General features: G+C 39.1%; 3 protein-coding genes across 5 annotated transcripts in view; 2 read left to right on the top strand and 1 right to left on the bottom strand.

Moving 5' to 3' along the window:
- LOC128630844 (uncharacterized) overlaps positions 1 to 24,178 on the top strand; it is a 320,670-nt gene that overhangs the window by 71,063 nt on the left and 225,429 nt on the right. The window lies entirely within an intron of this gene.
- LOC128630863 (kinetochore-associated protein 1-like) lies at positions 5,733 to 7,192 on the top strand. Its single transcript, XM_053679177.1, has 3 exons — positions 5,733 to 5,920; positions 6,077 to 6,132; positions 6,226 to 7,192. Exons 1-3 carry the CDS (start codon positions 5,810 to 5,812, stop codon positions 6,287 to 6,289), a joined length of 231 nt encoding a protein of 76 aa, XP_053535152.1. The 5' UTR covers positions 5,733 to 5,809; the 3' UTR covers positions 6,290 to 7,192.
- LOC128630839 (kelch-like protein 10) lies at positions 12,327 to 15,253 on the bottom strand. Its single transcript, XM_053679129.1, has one exon. It carries the CDS (start codon positions 14,959 to 14,961, stop codon positions 13,138 to 13,140), a length of 1,824 nt encoding a protein of 607 aa, XP_053535104.1. The 5' UTR covers positions 14,962 to 15,253; the 3' UTR covers positions 12,327 to 13,137.

Here is a 24,178-nt window from a genome sequence, read left to right as displayed (position 1 = left end):
TCTTCCCTAAGCACTGGCTATGTACCTAAATCACTTAAATTAGCAGTTATTAAACCCTTGATTAAAAAACCTGATCTTGACCCGTCTCAACTGTCCAGCTATAGACCAATATCAAATCTCCCCTTCATCTCTAAGATTTTAGAAAAGTTTGTAGCAAAGCAGTTATGCTCGTACTTAGATAGGAATAACATTCATGAAATGTATCAGTCAGGATTTAGACCTCATCATAGCACAGAGACAGCGTTAGTTAAAGTAGTAAATGACCTTCTACTGACTTACGATCAGGGTTGTGTCTCGCTGCTTGTGTTACTCGACCTTACTGCAGCTTTTGATACTATAGATCACACTATTCTCCTTGGTAGATTAGAAAATGTTGTTGGTATTAAGGGAACAGTCCTCTCCTGGCTCAGGTCTTATCTCACTGATCGTTATCAGTTCGTAGATGTAAATGGTGATTTCTCCATGCATACTGAGGTTACTTTTGGAGTTCCACAGGGTTCTGTTTTAGGCCCACTGCTCTTTACTTTATATATGCTACCCCTAGGTCAAATTATTCGTAAACATGGAATTAGCTTCCACTGTTATGCTGATGATACACAGCTGTATGTTTCAGCGAAGCCAGAGGACAGACAGAAGCTTAGTAAAGTTGAGGATTGTGTAAAGGACATTAGATGTTGGATGTTAATTAACTTCCTTCTGCTTAATTCTGATAAAACAGAAATACTTTTATTAGGCCCACGTGTAGCTAGAAGAAATCTTTCTGATCACATGGTTACTCTGGATGTTCTTTCTGTTTCATCATGTGCAGCAGTTAAAGACCTTGGAGTGATTATTGACTCCAGTCTATCATCTGACGCTCATGTAGATAATATTACTAGGATAGCCTTCTTTCATCTCAGAAATATTTCTAAAATAAGAAACATACTGTCACTACATGATGCGGAAATACTAGTTCATGCATTCGTCACCTCTAGATTAGATTACTGTAATGCCGTACTGTCTGGATGTTCCAGTAGAAATATAAATAAGCTCCAGTTAGTCCAGAATGCAGCTGCTAGAGTCCTAACGAGAACCAGAAGATACGACCATATCACACCGATATTATCAATACTGCATTGGCTCCCAGTAAAATCTCGCATTAACTATAAAATACTTTTATTAACCTATACAGCACTAAATGGTCTCGCGCCACAATATCTAAGAGACCTTTTGGTTTTATATGATCCGCCACGCCTACTTAGATCAAAAGATGCAGGCTATCTGACGGTACCTCGAATAGTGAAGGCTACAGCAGGGGGAAGAGCTTTCTCTTATAGAGCCCCACAGTTATGGAACAGTCTTCCTATTAGTGTTCGGGACTCAGACACAGTCTCAGTGTTTAAGTCTAGGCTTAAAACGTATTTGTTTACTCAAGCCTACCCTGACTAGATTCTGTTCTACTACTTCGCAGTCATAATTATCTTTTTTCTCCCTCTCTCCTTTTGCCGAGCCCCACACGAATTTATGGAGATACTAGAGATCCAGATCCTTTCTGCCTCTGGATGGAGCTCAAATCTTCTTTAATTCCAGACTGCTGGGACTACGGCTGCTCCTAAGGCCATACAGGCTTCATATGAATCTATAATGAACTTTTTCACACTAACTGTTTTCACCCAGATGAGGATGGGTTCCCTTCTGAGTCGGGTTCCTCTCAAGGTTTCTTCCTCTTAAAACATCTTAGGGAGTTTTTCCTTGCCACCGTCGCCACTCAATAGCTTGCTCAGTTGGGATAAATTTGCACCTTTAATATCTGTATACCATGTTGATATTTCTGTAAAGCAGCTTTGAGACAATGTCTATTGTAAAAAGCACTATACAAATAAAATAAAATTTTTAAAAAATTGTTGTGCACCCATGTAACATTTTTTTTATAAACCTGTTTGCAATTGTTTATCCATGAGAGCAGAGTATTTTTGTGAATTTTTTGAACAAAAGGTTTTGTTCTTTGCTCATATTTACCAAGGGTGCCAATATTAGTGGAGGACACTGTACATGTTGTCATTCTCGGGTGGAAACCTCATATGACAAACTGTTACTTTTCAGGAAAAAAAACCTGTATGTTGTGCAGTGAACTGTTACAGTTGGAAGTGTGGCTGTACATAAAAAAATGTTTAAATGACATTAATGTTAGATTAAAAAAGCCTTTATAGACTTGGTGTTTACTGATGAAATAAAACTCTGTATTTATTCAAAGCAACCAGTTCTTTATGTACCTTCAAGATCACTGTTTACGTTCAGCTCTGCTGTGTGGCACATCAATCCTTCAACATGTAGGTGCAGTGGAGTTATGAGGCTTTACCAAAAGTTTTAGAGATTGAGATTTAGTCACAAACACTTTTTAATACTTTTCATTGGTTAAATATTTGTGAAACCCACAGTTAAATGTAAAGGGTGACCAATAGCATTGTTTTATAAAGAACTTAAAGAAGGAAAAATGACCCAGTCTGGAGATTCTAGGTTTCCATGTGACAGTGACATTATACAGATGGGTGAGAAATTAAAGGGAAAATTAACAGTGTCTTAATAAACAGTGTTAAGCCACCATGTGTTCCCAGGACAGCTTCAATGTGCCTTGGCATTGATTCTAGAAGTCTCTGGAATTGTACTGATGGAATGGTACACTATTGTTCCAAAAGATCATCATTTGCTGTCTTGATAATGATGAAGACATCACATAGACATAACACATTGGTCTAAAATCTCCCATAGATGTTCAACTGGGTTGAGGTCAGGTTAGGCCATGACATATCCTTCACATCATTAACCATTCATTGACCCCTTGTGCCCTATGGATGGTGCATTGTCTGTTTTAACAGGATAGAAATGCTTCATCATAGGAAAAAAGGTGATCATTCAAAACCACTTTATATTGATGTGCAGTGACCATTTCCTTTAAGGGGATAAGTGGACCCAAATCATGCCAGAAAAATGCCCTCACCCCTAACTCCTTTCTTAAGGGTGTTCCTTTAATTTGCCACCTATCTGTACATCAATTATGAAAAACATGGCTTCATTTTTATTCAATAGATATTTATAAATTAATGTGTAAAACTAAATCCAGTGACTGTCCTAAACATCTGGGGACCTTATGCAAAACTTTATGAAGGTGCCCCTGTCACTGTGCCCATATAATAATTTTATTTATTTATTTTTACAAATCGCACAAGATCTGGTCTGTTAGTCACACCAGTTCATGTGTGTGTGCATAATGTGTGTGCATGTAAGTATGAGTTGACAGCAATTTGATTGACAGCAGTCGTTCTTGAGGCACAGTTGTTCAAAATAAGGAGATCTACAATTTGATGTAAAGAATTTGTGTTTGTGGGAAACATCACATGATATAAAATCCACACACAAAACAAAATGTGATGGTGCCTCCCAGTGACCGTTTGGGTTCAAATTCAGCACAGACCTCTGGGGTCAAGTGTCAAACCGGTCCACTGAGTTTTGTTACGATTGGCCTCTATAAACCTTGTCTAATCACTGATTATATTAATGTATCATGAATAGATTTATTTATTATAAATATAGAAATTTGCCCCGCTGCTTTGTTTACAGGTGCATTGAGAACCATGTGTTTGAAATTCAGCTTGGACCTCGCACACAAATTGCTGAAGTCTGATACGCTACAGGTTTGTTACCACAGGAATAAGATGCTTTATAAAATAAATCTATATATGTATGAGTTTTTATTTTAATTCTTTTATAGATGAATCTTTAGTGTTTTGTTTATAAACAAATTTTACAATGATGTCTTTCCTTCCCATCGCTATTGACCAAACTGTTTTTCCACTTATCTTGGTTAAGCCTTAAAGTCATGTCATTTCCATGAATACAGGTTTGTCTTAGTTTTATTCTGCGCTTTAATATAACTGGTCGCTGCTTTGTTTTTTCTTTTGCAGTCCTGTTGCATTTACAGAGAGGCTCTTTTGTTGACTAACAACTATTACAAAAATATTAGGCATCATTTTATATTTTCTATAGTGTATATATTTAATACAGCATAAATGACTCTACTAACTTTATGATCTATTGAATGCACCTGTTTATGGATTTGTTTCGTGTGTGTGTGTGTGTGTGTGTGTGTGTGTGTGTGTGTGTGTGTGTAGGAGGAGCTACAGACGAGGGGAAAGAGCTTCACCTCGAAGCTGCAGTATCAGCGGTCAGCCACAGAGAACGTGTTTATGACTTTTCAGCTGGACTGCCCCAAGCTGCTGAAGCTCACGGGACTGCCCGGCCGTCTCATCGTGTCTCTGTTCGAGCACAGCTCAGTGGTGGAGCACGTGAAGAGTCCTGCTGGACAGACCTCCCCTGGTGAGAGTAAATCTGACCATGCAGACCCTAAGCACCAATACTCAAGCAATCACGCACCATTTTGATTGCAACTTGAATATCTATTAGGATGTACAATAGCCTCTTTTTTTAATGGTTATACTCATGAAAGTGTGGACTCATGAAAGGTTAGGGTTGATGTACTGATGTTGCTGGTCATTTAGAATCATGATGTGCCTAAATGTCAGCAAGCGAGGCACGGTTCTGGAAAGTCTGGAGAAAGTACGGAATTTTTTTTCATGGTGTAGATCAAGATGTGAATTTTTTGCTGTCAAACTCGGAGCACTGAAGCTTTACATTTCCTTATTGTCTGTTCAAATACAGCCTCCGTAAGTAATCTAAGAATCGAATAATTGCTCAAGCCAAAAAAAAAGTTTCCTATTTCATTGAGAACCATGCAGCCCTTGGTAGAGCTCGACTGCGTCCCTTGCAGGAGCGGCTGAGAACTGTCCGATGTCATTATGCAGCACGAGAGTGACCTCTAGAGGAGAAATAAACACTCATTCTTGTTATTTGAAGTGTTTTTTTATTCATTTTGGATGTCTCTATTTTTATTTGTTATTTGGAGTGTGAAGGGAAATTCTCTTATCATGTACTCTTATATTATGAACTGCTATCAAATACCTATGATGAATGTATTCGTTTAATTACCTTGTATTCATTTAATAACCTCTTTAAATAAGCTGATCAACTGCTATCCTTGGTTATATTATGTATTTCCATGTCAACATGACACAGGACATATTTTGTATTATGACTATGTGCTGTGTGTTTTGTTTAAATCTGTCTGACACCTGGACCAGTAGAAACGCACTGCTTCTTATCAATGTGTATAAATACTTTTGTTTTGCATGAAATAAACCAGAAGTCTCTGTGAACGTGTGTGTGTGTGTGTGTGTGTGTGTGTGTGTGTGTGTGTGTGTGTGTGTGTGTGTGTGTGTGTGTGTGTGTGTGTGTGTGTGTGTGTTCATTTGGACTCTCCAGGCCTGAACTCTGCGGTAAACCACACTTTCTAGCTCATAGCAGCACAGAACTAAAAGTTAATAGAAGTAATGGTAGAACAGGCTGATAGGGCTGATGGAGATCTGAAGACATAAATGAGAGATTCCTGAGACACTTGGAAATCTAACAGAGTGCTACATTAAATTAATGTTTATTAATAGTTAATATTATATTTCATTTTAAAATGTGCAGTACATTTTCATGGTCCTTCAGTACTTTATTTTTGTAATAAAGTTCAGGAATATTTTACTTCGAGTGTTTTCATTCAGTATCAGTTTAAAACTTCTGCCCGACTTGGTTACTGGTATCAGTAAAATCCACTATCGGTCGACAACTAGCCCTAGGGTGTATAACAAAAGTCTGCTTTAAACAGTTTTTAACAACAGCATTTACTCATCACATGTTTTCTGTGCCACTTTTGTTTGCCTGACCAGAAATGCACGCAGTGGCTAAAGAGATTGTACCCATTAACGGTGCTGACCTTCTCAATATCAGTAATATCCTTCTAGAGAAGTGGCTTTGCACACCAGGGCAGACAAATGGCAAGGTAAGAGGTTTTCAAACACACGCAGGAAAACTGGCTGAAGACTGAGGAATAATTCTCAAAGCATCTTATCAAACAAAGCAACTAAATTTAAATTTAAAACCCCCATACTGGCACAGATTATTGCGCGATTATTAGTACCAGTGTTTGTCACTACAGGACCTCCAGTACCAGGACTCTGTGACTGATCTTACTGAGGATCCTGATCTCATGAGGTGAACTAAAAACTCCTCCATTATACTTCACAGCTCTTTTTCCCATCAGAGAAAGGTGTTTTCTATGCACATTTCTTTTCTTCTGTTTTACAGAGTGGTGTATTTGCTGCAGATGCACTCCATGGATATGAGGCACGTCTGCTCAGTCCCATCCTGAGTGCAAAGACAAAGGTAAATTATATAGCTGTTTCTTCAGCATGTATATGATTTCTTCCCATTTTATACAGTATTAGTATAATTTAAAGGGCCAGTGGGTAAAATCAAAGCTCTAAAGTTTACATGTACAGTAACACTGTAATTATTATTTATAACTCCTTCACCCTACATTCCCTCCAAGCCCATATACATGTATACCTGCCTCCTACAATTTCTGATGGACATCAGTTTATCGTCATGTTCATTTGCAACAAACCTTTCATTTACTGGATGAATGAACGTCAGCATTCATTCATACGCCTCGTCCCATATGAGGAAAGTATATCTGGAAAACTAAGCATTACTTATCAGACTTGACACATTATACTGGTGTGTAAAACCTAACACTAACTTTTTTTTAAAGAAAAACAAAGTACACAATGATTTATTACATTAATACTAAATAACGTTATCTGTATATAGTTACACTTCATATAATTTATGTTTGGGCTGCAGCGACTAGTCTGAATAATCAGTACACTTCCTGTAGAAGTCCCTGTAGAAGTTATTACAATAAAAACGATAATGTTTAGAATGAGCACATTAGTCTGTCTTTTTTTGTTGTTGTTGTTCTTTTCTCAGCTGTTGGGAAGATCCGGTCTCAGACTGACCTTTGAACACCGCAGCTGTGCGCTGCTCTGCCTCATTCCCCTTGTAGACACCTTGTTATTTTATAATCAATATTTGTCTCTACTGTATGTGTGTATGCTGCGCGTCTAGTAGCAGATTTGTGTTTGGAGTACGAGGTTCTACGCTATCAAGCGATAAGATTTTATTTTGAAAAACACTGGATACTGGTAATATGTGTACAGCAAACAGACTTTTATTTATATCTGCAGAAATATGACCTAAAACATCATCAGATTTTCACACAAGTCTTAAAAGTAGATAAAGAGAACCCAGTTAAACAAATGAGACAAAAAGATTGTACTTGGTCATTTATTTATAAAGGAAAATGATCCAATATTACAAATCTGATAGTGGCAAAAGTATGTGAACATCTAGGATTAGCAGTTAATCTTAAAGTGAAATTAGAGTCAGGTGTCTTCAATCAATGGGATGACGAAGAACAGGGATCTGTAAGAGTCTGATCTTCACAACATGTTTGTGGAAGTGTATCATGGCATGAACAAAGGAGATTTCTGAGGACCTCAGAAAAAGGGTTGTTAATGTTGATCAGTCTGGAAAAGGTTACAAAACCATCTCTAAAGAGTCTGGACTCCACCAATACACAGACAGTTAGTTTGTGTACAAACGGAGGAAATTCATGACCATTGTTACCCTCCCCTGCAGTAGGGTCCAATAAAGATCTCCCCAAAATTGAAGATATGTAATAGACTGTGAGGTCACAAAGGAACCCAGGGTAATTTCTAAGCAGCTAAAGGCCCTCTCACATTGGCTAATATTCATGAGTCTACCATCAGGAGAACACTGAACATCAATGGTGTACATGGCAGGATTGCAAGGAGAAAGCCACTGGTCTCAAAAAGAACAGTGCTGACCTTCCACAGCGTGCTAAAAATCATGTGGACAAAACACAAGGATGTTGGAAAAATGTTTTGTGGATGGATGAGACAAAAATAGAATTTTTGGTTTAAATAAGAAGCGTTATGATTGGAGAAAGGAAAACACTGAATTCCAGCACAAGAACCCCACCCCATCTGTGAAACATGCTGGTGGTAGTATCATGGTTTGGGCCTGTTTTGCTGCATCTGGACCAGGACGGCGATTTCTAAAGGGAAATATCAGGATATCTGTCTGTGAACTGAATCTCAAGAGAAAATGGGTCACCCTGAGCACACATGTCATTCCAAAGAATGATTAAAGAAGAATAAAGTTAATGTTCTGGAATGGCCAAGTCAAAGTCCTGACCTTAATACAGTAGAAATGTTGTGGAAGAACCTGAAGCAAGCAGTTCATGTGAGGAAACCCACCAACATCCCAGAGTTGAAGCTGTTCTGGACTGACAAACGGGATAAAAATCCACCAAGTCGATGTGCAGGACTGATCAACAGTTACCCCAAACGTTTATCTGCAGTTATTACTGCACAAGGAGATCACACCGCTTACTGAAAGCACAGGTGCACATACTTTTACCCCTCACAGATATGTAATACTGGATCATTTTTCTCAATAAATAACTGAGCAAGTATAATATTAATATATATTATTATTGTTATATATTATTATAATATACCAGAGCTTGATGCAGAGCGAGAACTTTCGGCCCCTCATGAAGCATTTGGTGTTAAAAGATCGGTCTGATCAGGTGGAGGAGATGGTTAACTACCTGAACAATCAGATCAGGCAAGTTGTTCCTAAATATCACCGTTTTCACACTGACCTCACAGTTTTTAAGTTAGACTTTGTTCCAGACTGTTATAGCTCATTTAAAAGCAATTAATCACACTACTTTTTGAGAAACAGGATATTTTATGAGATTTTGATTGTGATTTTATTCACAAAAAAACTTGCTTTATAAATGTCTCAGATTTGGCATCATGCATCTCTGAAATTAAAACAGTCAGTAGAATATCAATAACATTCTATTTCATGATAATAATAAAACATTAATTCACATCAGTTTGATTTCTATAAATCACTTCTAACAATAAACATTGCTAGAAAGCAGCTTTACAGAAATCCAGAGAGGGCAAGAGTGTGAGGGGGCGTGCGAAGGAGAGAGAGAGAGACTCCTAGGTGAGACAGAGAGTGAGAGAGATAGAGTGAGAGAGAGAGAACCCTAGGTGAGGGAGAGAAAACCTTTGGAGAGAGAGAGAGAGAGAGAGAGAGAGAGAGAGAGATAGAATCCTAGGTGAGATGGAGAGAGAGAGAGAGAGAGAGAGAGAGAGAGATAGAATCCTAGGTGAGATGGAGAGAGAGAGAGAGAGAGAGAGAGAGAGAGAGAGAGAGATAGAATCCTAGGTGAGACAGAGTGAGAGAGAGAGATAGAGAGAGTGAGAGAGAGAGATAGAGTGAGAGAGAGAGAGAGAGAGAGAGAGAGAGAGAGAGAGAGAACCCTAGATGAGGGAGAGAAAAACTTTGGAGAGAGAGAGAGAGAGAGAGAGAGAGAGAGAGATAGAATCCTAGGTGAGACGGAGAGTGAAAGAATCCTAGGTGAGACAGAGAGTGAGAGAGAACCCTAGGTTATAGAGAGAAAACCCTTGGAGAGAGGGAGAGAGAGAGAATCTTAGGTGAGACAGAGGGAGAGAGCGAGAAAACCCTTGGATGGACTGGACTTTAAAATATCCTTTAATACCAAAGATTACATTTTTTCCCCCTCATAGACGAATCAATTAAGCATCATGTTTCAGCACATCATATTATCACTAAAAAAAACCTCAAATAAATATGTAACTATTTCCGTTATAATCAACATCACAAATACATTGATTTACACACCATTTCTGTTTAAATGTTTCAAGGTCATTAACATTAACTTGAAGTAAGTATTCAGTTCTTAGTGGTGATCTTATTAAATCCCTGAGGGCTGAGTCAACTTCACTAGGCTTATTGTCACACAGTTTCTCTTTACATGTCAGCCAAAAACACCATCCTACACCAAAAACACCATCGTACACCAAAAACACCGTCCTACACTAAAAACACCGTCCTACACCATCCTACACCAAAAACACCATCGTACACCAAAAACACCATCGTACACCAAAAACACCATCCTACACCAAAAACACCATCCTACACTAAAAACACCATCCTACACCATCCTACACCAAAAACACCATCCTACACTAAAAACACCATCCTACACTAAAAACACCATCCTACACCATCCTACACCAAAAACACCATCCTACACCAAAAACACCAATGTACACCAAAAACACCATCCTACACCATCCTACACCAAAAACACCATCCTACACTAAAAACACCATCCTACACCAAAAACACCATCCTACACCATAAACACCGTCCTACACTAAAAACACCATCCTACACCATCCTACACCAAAAACACCATCGTACACTAAAAACACCATCCTACACCATCCTACACCAAAAACACCATCGTACACCAAAAACACCATCCTACACCAAAAACACCAATGTACACCAAAAACACCGTCCTACACTAAAAACACCATCCTACACCATCCTACACCAAAAACACCATCGTACACCATCCTACACCAAAAACACCATCCTACACTAAAAACACCATCCTACACCAAAAACACCATCGTACACCAAAAGCACCATCGTACACCATCCTACATCAAAAACACCATCCTACACTATCGTACACCAAATACACGGTATCAAGACTTTATATTTTACACACTGACTGTGTAACAGTTTCATGACTTTCAGCAGATCAACTGTCTTACATTTTCTCTCTCTCATTCTCTCTCTCTCTGTCTGTCTGTAAGTGTGTGTAGGAGATGTGTGTATATAGAGATCCAGACAGAACACTTGCCCCAGTTGTTGAGGATGGTGTCGGCCGTTACGCTGCAGCTCGGACTGCAACACTGTCTGTGCCTCTGCTCCAAAGTCCAACCTCTGCTCATCCCCCCCCTCGTCCTCCTGTCCAGTGGCCCCGCCCAAGAGCAGGACACACTCCAGGTCAGTGCACCACACACACACACACATCACACATACACAGTCTGAGTGAAGTCATCACGCACTAACGAGACGCTGGAAATTTTCAGTCACACTGTAAGAGTCACACTCTCTCTCTCTCTCTCTCTACCCCCCCCCCAGGCCGGTCATGTCTGGATGTCCCGGTCAGCGAGGACGTGTTTGAGGACAGGGAAAGTCCCTCCGCAGTTCGTTCTCCAGAGAGCAGCTTTACAGATTTTGTTCAGTACGAGGAGGCGGAGTCTGATGACCATGCCCCTCTCCAGTACGATCCTAAACTCCAGCCTGGTTCTCTGGTGCTCCTGTGATGCAGCACTGCCTCGGGCACTTCCAGCACTTTCTGTGCAGACTGGTGGAGCTTTACATCACCCACCGGGGACGGGGCTAACCAGGAGGAGGCGGAGTTAACAGAGAGGTTGTGTGTATTTGAACAGAAGGAGTGTGTGTCTGTGTTCACGGCTGCCAAAATGATTTTATTTAACCAGCGCATATTAAACAGAACATACTCTCACATTTGCATTTTTTTTTACTTTTTTATGAAATATTACTGATTTATTTATTATTTGCTGTTTATTATTAATAATTATGGTGTATGATTACTTATAAATTAATATCAACATCAACAATAATAATAGTTAATATTAATATGATTATTAATGACGTGTGTGTGGTGATGATGATGTCAGACAGCGGCGGTGTGACTCCACCTCCTCGGTGGCTCGAGTCTCTGATGAACATCTGTTTCTCTAAGCTGGACTTCAGCATCCGCGCCGTCACTGTCTCCCTCCTCATGGACCTGGTGGGTCTGACGCAGTTCGTCGCCATGGTGACAGCAGAACGGGTGGGCGTGGCCGAGTCCACCCAGCTGATGAGCCCGAGCCAGGGTCGTGTTGCCGTGGTGATCAGGCCGCCGTTCACACAGGGGATGTTAAAGCACATTGCTGACAAAACCGACTTCTTCAAGGTGAAACGTTAATCTCTCTTCATTTCTTTCATCCCTCTCTCACTCTTTTCTCCTTCCTCTCTTTCCTTTTTTCTTTATCTGTCTCTCTTCCTCTTCTTTTCCACGGTTTCTCCTGCTTTTTAGTAATTGTGTCCTACCTTTTTATTCCCCTACCATGATTACTTTCTCTTTCATATTTATCATTTTTATTGTTCCTTTTTTGCTCTTTCTTTCTCTCCATTATTTTTTACATTTCTTTTCTTCTCACTTGTTTGTTTCAAACTTTTTCTGTCAGTCCCTCATGTAGTGTGTTTGTCTTTCACTTTTTGTTTTCCCTCTTGATTTCTGCTTTTCATTCTTTCTATTTAATTTTCATTCATATCTCTCTCATTCTCTCATTCTCTCTCTCATCCTCTCTCTCTATCTCTCACTCACAGACACACATATTCTCTATCATTCTCTCTCTCTCATCCTCTCTCTCACACACACACATTCTGTCTCTCCTTTTCCTTTACTCTTTGTCATTATTTTATGTCCTTTTTTCCTAATCCATGTTTTTTTTTTCTTGTTTGATTGTAGTGTAATTGAACCTGGTGTGTATATAGTATTATCCGAGAGTCTATTGCTGTGGATCTGCTGGTATTAATGCTGCACTCTGTTGTACTCGAGCTCTGAAAGTACAGAACCAGTTTTCCGGCGTTCCGATCTAAAGGCGTTCCGGCTCAGAAATACTGGTGGATACTCTGAGCAAGGTCATATTTGAGTTTGATAAACATATTAATAAGACCTACATGAATTATTCCTGTGATGCACAGAGAGAAATGATGTATAATCGTCGTCCCCTGTCTTCAACTTTGCTCGTAAAAATGATCCGTTACAGTGATTTGATCACATTACTGAATTTGGGCTATAATCAGCGGAATTACGTCACAAACTTAAACTTATGACATAAAAGCTACAAGTCATCAAAGTCGAGTTTCATCACACAGAAAATAACGTGAAGGGAATTCTGTTTAGCGTTGACCACATGAGCGCCGCCATGTCATTGTGATCTCAGGTATGTGTACGTGTGTGTGTGAGAGCTCTCAGGACTGTTCTATCGCACGTCTCCATGAGGGACGTTGTGGTTTTACGAGTTTCAGTACAACGGCTTGCAGCATAAGAGGGGAAACAAAAGGCAAATTCAGTAGTTTGACTGCTTCAGAGTGGTTAATTTGATTCTTGAGAACAAAAGGATGCTGATGAAGGAGGTTTATTTGTACGTCTCAGACGTTGGCAGGAGGTGTGAGGTAGCCTCTGGTGCTCTGTGAGCTCTGAGGGACTCTGTAGGGATCGTCTCGGGGAGCAGCGTAATCTGCCATGTTGGGTAAACCAGACAGCACACAGCAGCTCAGACCACGGTGAGAAATCCCCATGTTTTCGATTGCATGCCATTCAGAAGTCTGCTTATCATAACACTCCGCTTCATCCATGGAGGTAGAGCCGTTATCTCCTCCAGCAACGAACAGGAGATCGTCCAGCACCTCAATGCCAAAGTTGCTGCGCTTGTTGTTCATGGCTGGACCTTGTGTCCACACGTTGGTCTGAGGATTATACACCTCTACATTGCTTATTTGATTAACACCATCATTTCCCCCGACAGCGTAAACCCATCCTCCGTACGCAACCACGCCCAGTCCACGCCTTCTGATCATCATGGGGGTGATGAGGGTCCACGCTCCCGTCTGAGGACTGTAATACTCCCCCGTGAACAAACACCCGTTCCCGTCAAACCCTCCACATATGTACACTTTGCCGTTCAGTACTGTAGCGCTAGAGTCACTCCTTGGTTCGTGCATCGGCGCGATCATGCACCACCGATCATTCTCAGGTTCATATCGCTCTACTGTATTCAGATGTTCGAAGCCTTCAAATCCTCCCATCGCATAGATACGACTGTCCAGCACACACACGCTCACGTCACACCGGCAAGAGTGCATGGGGTTCACCTGAGCCCAGGTTCTGGTGATGGGGTCAAACCTTCTCACACTGTTGAGGAAACCCACACTGTCGAATCCTCCGATGCAGTACACGAAGCCATTCAGATACACTGTCCCATGATAGGCTCGTGGACTCTCGTCGTTGCATGTGACGTTGACCCAGCGCGCTGCTCGCGTATCATACGCTTCTATGTTTCTTGTACAAACATTTGTACAGTTGTATTGAGTTGTATTGAGATTCTTGTGGCCATAGCCACCGATGGCCAGCAGAACGGCGCTGGGCAGGCGGAGTCTCTGGAGATCAGAGCTGAGGGGAAGGCTCGGGTTGAGGTCATCGATGCCCATCAGAACTCTGGTGACGATTGGCTTACATGTCATGTCGTCCATCACTAAAACGTTGTTGCTCACATTGTTCATAAGGTAATCGTGTGTCAGTAGCCCCAGACGCACCCTGGGCAGTAACACTCCTATGTGCGCTTTCCGTTTCCATGGCGCATGTTTGATCCACTGTAAGATGGCTTCAAACACCACGCTCTCCTGTTTCACGTTCAGTTCATCCTTCTCGATTATCTCGCTCAGCTGCTCGACCGTCAGGTCCAGGAAGTCCTCAGAGAGCCGCACCATCTCCTCAAAGTGGTGCAAGATAAACCGGAAGGCCTGCTGCTTCAACTTCTCGCAGAAGTAGGAGTGAGCTAAATGCCAGATCTTAACATAGTTCTCGGGATACAGCTGAGCCTTCAGGAACGTGCAGCAGTCGTTCACCAGGCTGTTCACCAACAGATAATCAGCAGCGATCAGCAGCTTACACACGTTTATCTCTGTGATGTTAACACGTCTTATATACGCGTACTCCACGATCAGCTCCATTATCTCGGCGGAAACGTTAGGGATGCTGTACCTGGGCTTATCAGGAGGGTACCCGCCGTTGGTGAAGAGAGCTATGAAGTATGGGCTGCAGCCGCACAGGATGATCTTGTGCACGTGGAATTCGGCGCCGTCCACCACGATGACTGCGTCACAGAGCTTCTTCTCTAACCGCAGCTCATTGATGTTGCAGGACATCCCGTCTACCTTCCTCTCCATTCCCTTCTCTTCTTCCTGTTTACTCATGTTCTATCCAGTGTTTGTATGCAGGTCAGAGCTACTGAATGTACAGCTTTCATCTGAATGTGGATTGTCTTGATGCAGATCAGCTTTTATACTCGGGAATGTTTTGATTCCACATTTCAGAATAATAACAGCTCATGATTCCAAGGTTCCAATTCTAATTTTGTGACCACGGATACATACAGGATGCAGCGAACCTGACAGAAACCTGCAGTACAGGAGCAGTCTCTGTGAAATGCTTTAAAAACGTCTTTAAATCCTGCGCATGTCCAAAATGCACACGTCTGGTGTAAAGAACTGTTTATTTTCCTAAAAAAAAAAAAAAAAGAAAAAAAAAAAAACTCCCTGGTTGAATTTCCCAAATAGAATTAATCCTACATTAAAATGATTAAATATTGATGATGAAATAGTTAATAATGGCTGTATATTTTTTATTTATTTGTTTGTTTAATAGCTTTATACATAGATAGATAGATAGATTGATAGATAGATAGAGAGATGTTTATACAGATAAACATTACCTTTCCAGCTTTTTGGTGAGAAAAGTAATTAAACTTGTCCACTTTTAGTAACCTTTTAAAAACATTTAGGTGTTTTACACCAGAAATAAATTCTGAACTGATGACCTCTGCTATAAGTTTTGACACCATGACATTTTAAATGAAATGCTAATTATGTTCTTTACTTAGTGTGGCCTACGTAGGTTTTATTACAGATATTATTTTATTACAAAATGTGTCATATGATATTTTATATCATTACACTACACACTCTAAATAACACTTTTTTTCCTGCTATAGACAGAATTAAGGATGAAGATTTCTAACGTTATATTTCTAACAAGAATAAATATTAAATAAATAAATACCAGTTCAATAGTTTAATCTTTTTAACTGACTACACTTTGATCCGTGACTATGATTTTTGTATATGCCCTAATAAACATGCTGATCTCATGCGATTGTGTCCTGTCTCTTCACCTCTAAATCACACACACACACACACACACACACACACATACACATACACATACACATACACACACAAGAGAGAACAGCTTGTTCATATAAGAAAACAAAAATATGCAACAGGTATGCAATGTTAATTCCCCATTCCACCACAGTCCTTCTGCAGACTTCCGCTAAACCAACTCCCCACCTGCTACAATAATGAACAGTATTACATACTTGACATACCTGGAATACCTGAGCTAATGGGACGATACTGTACAACCTATTCATCCCAATCACTAGTTGTGACTCATTGTGAATTTTCATGACCTTCTGTTGATTTCAAATTTTAAATGAAAAAACATCAGAAAAAATGGTCAGACTTTGACCCCACTGTATATGTTTATGTAGGACATTTAGACAAGTGTACATTTTTAATCTTGATGCCTGTAAACTTAGTAAGTTCACGGCAACTCTTTCAACACTGTCAAATACAACATTCATTCTAAATTGTGCAGTTTTGCTAATAAATTAAAACAATTTATGAATCAAAACAGGGTTGAAAGCTTAAAGAGAATTAAAGCCCCACACCTGAGAATAATAAATAATCTGCTTCATACAAACTCTAATTATTTTTTATTGTTTTGAGACCATAATTTCAGAGCAGATCAAATTAAAACAAAGCATCTAAGGGAGGTCAAGAAATGTGGAAGCACATGTGACACTACTATGTAACTTTTATTTATGGATAATGTTATTTTATGATTCCCCTCAAAACTTGAATTCCCTATTTATACTTCTTAAACCATTTCCGGGTTTACATATACGCTCAACGTAATGTCATTTTATGGTTTAAAACCGGTGTCTTACCATAAAATTCTCCCCCTCTCATTAAGTCCCACGGGATTCCATGTTCTGAATCTGTGTATCCATTTAAACAAATGCAGTGTTAGATTCCAACCCTGAGATTGTCAATTGGTTTATCCAGTGTTCTTTAAAATGATGAATCAGTTTTGTATTTTTGGTGTTATTCTTGATGTGTAAATGTTGTTTTAACCTTGCCGCTAGTGTGTTTTTAGTTTCCCCCAATATAGCGTTTCCGACAATATGCACATGTTATACAGTACACTATATTGCTTGTGTTCAAGTATAGATTTTGTGTTATGGGTGTACCTAAAATCTATTTTATTTTTCTATGGTATGCTTGCCACGGAGACCGCTGCCGGAGAGTTTTAGAGCTGAATCTGGAACGGACCAAGATATCCTTAAGGTTTTTGTTTTTTCTGTACGCCGAAATGACTTTAAATTTTTGTAAAACCGTTAGTTGGTGTTGAGTGCATTCAAAATTGTTTTTAACTTTTTTATTTAAAGGCTAGTGTTTGCTGATTGTAGGTAGTTATTAACAGGATGACCTGTTGGGGGTTTGGCAGCAGGGTGTCTGGAGGTGGAGTCTTTATTTCCCTCAGTGGTGTGGCTTTGATTTGTCTTAAAAATCTGCGAGTATAGCCTCTATATCTAAGGGCTTTAAACAGTAGTGTCATGGAAGTCGTTCTCATCCGTACAGATGCGGTGGAAACATTAACTGGGACTTGACTATCCCTTTGAACGTATGCTTTGGATGAAAACTCGATTTGTGTAAAAGACTATGCGTGTCTGTTTTTTTGAAGTACACTTTAGTCTTGAGTGCCCTGGACTGCTCAACAGGTTCACCCAAGAAAACCATAGTGTCTAGAAACTGAATGGATTGTCTATTAGCGTTGTGTTTTATTGTGATGTTTGGATGATGTGTGTTTGCAAGTATGATGAATCGATCGAATTCCTCCATTCCGTGCTGCCAAACCCCAAAGATGTCATCCAGGTATCTGTAGTAAACTAGGCGCTTAAATTTGCATCTGTCTAGAAGGGATGTTTCCCATTCTGCCATGTATATGTTTGCGTATGCTGGTGCAAATATTTTGCCCATTGCTGTACCTTGGACCTCCAAGTAAAATTGTGAGTCAAATTCAAAGTCATTCCGCATTAGGCCTATTTCTAAGAGTTGTAAAATGTATTTATCCGGTCTGTATGGATCCGGGTGATTTCTGAAAACTTTTTGAACAGCTTTCAGTCCTAAGACTGTTGATATATTTGTGCATAGGCTGTTTATGTCAATTGTAAAGAGAAATGAATCGTTGAGATGCTGATGTTTTGTATTTTGGCAATAAAGTCATATGTGTCCTTTATGTAGCTTTGAGGTGTTTGTGACAACGGATTTAAAAAAAACTATCAATGTATTGGGCCATGCGATAGGACTCACTTCTGCAGTCCGACACTATCGGGCGGCCCCTGGGGATCTTGCCTGGGATGGTCCATGTTTCTGGTGCAGCATGTATTTTCGGTAATAGATAGAACAGTCTAGGCCTGGGAACATCTGGACCCATTAAATAATGTTTCTGTTTTAGATTGATATATTTTTCCTGATGTAAACTATTCAGGACGTTTTGTATAATTAATTTAGTCTCGGCTTGTAGTGAGCGATTCAAAGGTATGTAATGGTCGGTGTTATTCAGTTGTCTTTTAACCTCGAACTTGTATTGAGCTTTGTCCAAAATGACAATCCCGACCCCTTATCTGCCGGTTTTAAGATGATGTCTGTGTTTGTTTTAAGTGAACGGATTGCCCTTTTCTGTGTGGGTGATAAATTGTCAGATGTTTTAAAAGATCTGTTTGAGCCTATTGCTATGTGATTGTGTTTAATTAGTCGTCTGATGTGTGTTACATGCTGCAATTGGCGGTTCCCATTTGGACGTTTGTATGAATGGGGTGGTATTGGTTTGTGTCTGGAAGTCAAAATAGTTTAAGATCTTTAACTTTCTATTGTGCAAATGACCATCCCTCTTAAGACCCCCAAGATCCGACCCACCTGGCGTCGGGATGAAGGTAAGCCCCTTCTCCAGCAGCAGCCTCTCTCCCTGTGATAAATGAAAAGTTTTGGACAGACTGAAAATACTGGAGTGCGATTGGTCATTGCACATCTCCGTCCTCAATAGTTTAATTGATTGCACCAACCATCAAACATACGTTGTGCCGTCTCTGCGGCCCAGTGGATGTGATCTTTCTCGACCCTGAAAAACAATCTGTTTAGTTCCCACAATGGACTACCGTGTGACAATGTATTTATTCAACACCTCCAAATTCTGCTGCTCCTGTGGAGGTAGGGATTCTGAAAATTGAATAATGGGTGTGTGAATTGTGGCATTTGGGAATATAAAATTTGATTGGGCAGTTCTCCAAAGGCACTGCAGTTGTTTCATGGCCGTTTTGTACGGATGTTGTCCCCTGTTATTTAAACCTCCGGACAGAATTACCTTATGTACAAGTGGATGTGTTTTTTGTTTCTGCAGAATTTTGGCCAAGTGTAGGAAGTTGGCCCCCGGAAAGCTGTCGACTTTGTTTGTTTGGACTTTTGATTTTAGGGATCCGACTGAGATTGGAGTCCCCGATGAAAACTACAGGTTTGAAAATGATGGACCAATCTACCGCTTTTCTATCCTTGTTGATATGTCTGTTTGGTTTATGGTCTAGATCAATGATATCTAAGAACAATGATATTAGTCAAAAAGTAGTATACGAGCTGAGGAGTGCTAGCTAACACACACACACACACACACACACACACACACACACACACACACACACGTACAGTCAAGGGCGGGCATGTAGACATACATACACACACACACACACACACACACACACTCTCTCTCGCACACATAACATAACTTTATAAGAATAATAAAAAGGAGTATTAAGGTAATATCATAATAGAATACTCTTTATTAAAAAACAGAATAATAGGATATGTAGGACAGTAGAAGGGTAATATAATGATATTATGAAGTAGGAAGTACAGTAAACTGTTTTTCAAGCAGTATAACTATATATAAAATAGAGATAGAGCAAATATGAAAATAAATTATAAACTAGAAATGCAGGCTCGCAAGGAAGGCCTTAATGTTAAGAGAGAACCATGAGGAGCCATTTATAAGGGTGGCTGAGTCAAGCTGCCCCCCCGTGAGATAATAGTAAGACCAAGGTCCCTCTAGATTGTTTTGTCTCTCCACTTTTTGATTCTACGGGTAATTCAAATCCCTTGGTTTTGATTCTCTGGGTTAGTCGAAATCCCTTGGTTCTGATTATGTGTAATTTGAAAACCCCTGGTTTTGATTCTATGTGTAAGTGGAATAGCCCTTTTCTTGAACATAAGAGTAAGGTAGATGAGCTCTTTTTTTAACCCTATTGGTAGTGATATCATAGTCTTCTTGAAACATATGGGTTATTTACTGGGTAAATACAGTATAAATACTGGAGCTTAGGCTCAGGGTATCAGATCACTTCTGAGAATTCTCATCAGTGTGGATCTCGTGGTGGAACGGAACAATAAATCTAGGACCCTTGCTTCTTCTCACTCACGGCTGGTGTCTTTTTTTCTATCTCCAACTGGGCTCAGAGGTAGATGTGAGTGTTGGCTTCTATGATGAATTTTAAGTGTTTTTGGGTAATAGGCAAAATTTGAGCCAACAGGGGGTTAGGGGTTAGGTTTTTTGCATTGCTTATTTCTTAAATAAAATCCCAGATTCGGGTTTATTGCATATCTAATTCTTCCTTCTCTTTTTTCATCCATCATACTTTCAGGGTTTTATCCTGTCATTATGTGTGAAGAATGGTCTGTGTATCTATCCTGTCCTGGTTTAAAAATGGACTAGTTGGTTTTTAATGGACTATGTATCTATCCTTTTCTGAGAAATTGGACTATTTAGGGTTAGGGTAAGGCTTAGGCTAAGGAATGAAGTTAAAGGATGGGGAGATGGTTAGGCTTAGGGTTGGGGTCAGGCATAGGGTTCAAGGTTATGGTCAGGGTTGGGGTTAGGGTCAGTGAAGGGTTTCAAAGTTTATGGTTAGGGTCAGCGATCGGGTTCAAAGGTTGGGGTCAGGCATAACTAAAAAAAATAAAATAAATAAAAAACTAAAAACCAAAAGTTGGGCCTAGTTAGTACTTGGTTGGGAGACTGAATGGGAATACTAGGTGCTATACGCTTTTTATTTGGAGCCAGAAAAAGAATGATTAAAAAGGATGCGCTTAAACATGAAAACAGGTATGAGTGTCTAAAGGACTTTGAGGGGATTGACTGAAAAGATGAGTTTGATGTACGTTTTCCTCAGTCTTATGATTTTAAGAATTGTTACATTTAAGAGGAATTTTAAACGTAAAAAAAAATGAAAAAATTGAAAGAAATGTGTAAAAGGGAAGATGTGATTGTATTACAAGAAACTAACTGGAGAGATGGGTAGATAAGTGAAATAAGGAAAAGATGGAATGGGGAAATATTTTATAACAATGGCGATGATAATTTTGGCAGAGGAGTAGCAATTCTAATAAAAGAAAATAGAGACATAAAATGTAAAATAGTGTATAAGGACACATTTGGGAAATGTATGGCGGTAGAGATAGAATATGAAGAGAGGAAAGTGTTGGTGGTCAATGTACATGCACCAACAGGGGAGCAGGAAAAGAGAGAGTATTTTAAGTGTTTAAGGGATCAATCAAGTTATTATAATGTGGGATTTTAATAGTGTTTAGTAAATTGGATATGGCTGAAGGAATGGTCTTTAAAACTGACACTGGGAGAAAAGAGCTAAAATCATTGATGGATGAAAATAACATGATTGACATATGGAGAGAAAGGAATGAAAAGAAAAAAGAATACTCAAGGAGGCAGATAGTCGGGAATTTTATGTGCAAAACAAGAATTCACTTTGTTTTATGTACAAGGAACATAGAAGGTTTTATGGAAGGGATGAGGTATGAAGAAACAAGTGATCATAAGCCACTTTTTATGCAAATAGACTGGAGTACAGTGAAAAGAGGGCCAGGGGTATGGGTCTTAAACACAGCACTTTTAAAGAATGAAGAATATGTTGAAAAGATAAAAGATATCATTGAAAACGAAAAAGAAAATGGAATGTATGTGGAAGATAAAAGAATATGGTGGGAAAATGTGAAGTATGCAGTGAAAAAATTTACAATAAAATATTGCAGACAAATACAGAAAAGCAAAAAGAATAAGGAAAGAGAAACAAGGGAACGATGGGGAAAAGAATTAAACGAGAAAGAAAAAGTTATACAAAAATTAAAAGTAATAGAGGAAGAACTGAAAGAAATGGAAGAAAATAAATATCAAGGTGCGAGTCTGCGAAGTAAAGCAAAGCAGATGGTGGAAGGAGAAAAGTGCACAAATTTTTTTTTCGATCTGGAAAGGAGAAAAGGGAAAGCTGAAACAATAAAAGGAGAAAATGGAGAAGTAGTAGAAAAAAAGTGAGGAAATTCTGAAAGAAATAAAAGCATATTATGAAAAGCTATTTAATTCAGAGGGAGTAAAAGAAGAAGAAAAAGCACTACTATTGAAGCAAATAAAAAAAAAAGTAGGAGAGGAAGATAAAGAATGTGATCAAGACATAAGAGAGGAAGAGATTGAAAAAGCTACAACCGAATTAAATAGAAAGAAAAGTCCAGGGATAGATGGTTTGGGGAGTGAGTTTTATATCGTTTTTAAGGATTTTTTAACTAGAACCTTGAAAGAAGTATATGATGAGGTTTTTAAGAAAGGAGAGATGAGCCAAAGAATGGGAATGGGGTTGATCAAGTTGATATATAAAAGAAAAGGAGAAAGGGAAGACCTAAATAACTACAGACCGATTACAATGCTCAACACTGATTTAAAGATTTTAGCAAAAATTTTAGCCAACAGATTAAAAGAAGTAATGCCAAGCATAATTAAAACAAAAACAAATCAAGTGTACGGGGTAAAAGGAAGACATAGCAGACACAACATTAAGCATACAAGATATGATCAGATACATGAAATTCAAAAACAAAGAAGGCTATGTAATTAGTTTAGATTTTGAAAAAGCTTTTGACAGGGTAGAACATGATTATTTATTTGGAATTTTAAAGAGTTTTGGTTTCGGAGAGAATTTTATTGAATGGATTAAGTTTTATTGAATGGATTTAAATTTAACACAGTGGTTTAAAATAAAAAAGATCCATAACACAAGGATGTCCACTATCAGCTCTTTTATATTCACTCGTATCAGAACCACTAGGACTAGCCATAAAGCAAAAAGAAAAAATAAAAGGAATAGGTGTTAAAGGAAGTAAAGAAAAGGACAAAATATTTCAATATGCAGATGATACCACAGTGATAGTAAAAGAAATGGAGAGTGTTAAAAAGGTCATGGAAATTGTACAGATGTTTTGTAAGGGCTCAGGAGGTAAGGTAAATGAAGAAAAAACAGTGTATATGAGATTTGGATGGGTTACAGATTTAACAAATCCTTTTACTTTCAAAGAAACAAAAGAAATAAAAGATCTTAGGTGTTTTAATTGGGGAAATCAGTGCTGCAGCACGCCTCGTCTTCAACCAGCCCAAGAGAACCCATGTCACACCCCTCTTCATCTCCCTCCACTGGCTTCCTGTAGGCCTTGATGCTCACCTACAAGACCTTGTCAGGAACAGCACCCTCCTACCTCAACTCTCTCCAGAAGGCCTACATTCCCTCTCGCAATCTTTAGCAGTTAGCAGAAGTTTAGCAGTTCCAACTCAGCGTGGTGCAAGGTCCCTTTCCAGAACCTTCACACTAACTGTTCCTCAGTGGTGGAATGCACTTCCAATCTCAATCTGGACCGCAGAATCTCTCACCATCTTCAAAAAACAGCTAAAAGACCCACCTCTTCCGTGAACACCTAACCAACTCATAATTTAAATAAAATAAATAAATAAATAAAAATAATAATTGCACTTACACCTCTACTCTGCACTTTGCTTCTTCTGGAATTCAATTAATAGATCTTGTACATTAGCACTTCTTGTATTGTTCTCTGCTTGATATATCGCTTTGCTTGTATTTTTCTCATTTGTAAGTCGCTTTGGATAAAAGCGTCTGCTAAGTGAATAAATGTAAATGTAAATGTAATGAAACCATGTGGGAAGACATATTAGGAGGTATTGAAAGAAGACTGAATCTTTGGAAACTTAGGACTCTTAATTTAAAAGGGAAGGTTTTAATCTTAAATGTGTTGATGGTGTCCAAGTTATGGTATACCTTACATGTGTCATCTATGCCGTTGTGGGCAGAACGAAAGCTGAAGGAATGTTTTTTTAGATTTTTTATGGGACAGAAAGCCACCAAGAATCGCGTACAATACTTTAATAGGTGCAGTGGAGGGGGGT

This window comes from Ictalurus punctatus, unplaced genomic scaffold (genome assembly GCF_001660625.3).
Source record: "Ictalurus punctatus breed USDA103 unplaced genomic scaffold, Coco_2.0 Super-Scaffold_100068, whole genome shotgun sequence".
NCBI lineage: Eukaryota > Metazoa > Chordata > Actinopteri > Siluriformes > Ictaluridae > Ictalurus > Ictalurus punctatus.
Note: the sequence above shows the minus strand (reverse complement) of the source record. Positions and strands in the feature narration are given on the sequence as shown.

Coding starts and splice junctions, on each gene's coding strand:
- LOC128630863 (XM_053679177.1), top strand. CDS start 5,810: ATGCACGCAGTGGCTAAAGAGATTGTACCCATTAACGGTGCTGACCTT. Junction 5,921..6,076: donor CAGGGCAGACAAATGGCAAG/GTAAGAGGTTTT, acceptor TTGTCACTACAG/GACCTCCAGTACCAGGACTC. Junction 6,133..6,225: donor GAGGATCCTGATCTCATGAG/GTGAACTAAAAA, acceptor TCTGTTTTACAG/AGTGGTGTATTTGCTGCAGA.
- LOC128630839 (XM_053679129.1), bottom strand. CDS start 14,961: ATGAGTAAACAGGAAGAAGAGAAGGGAATGGAGAGGAAGGTAGACGGG.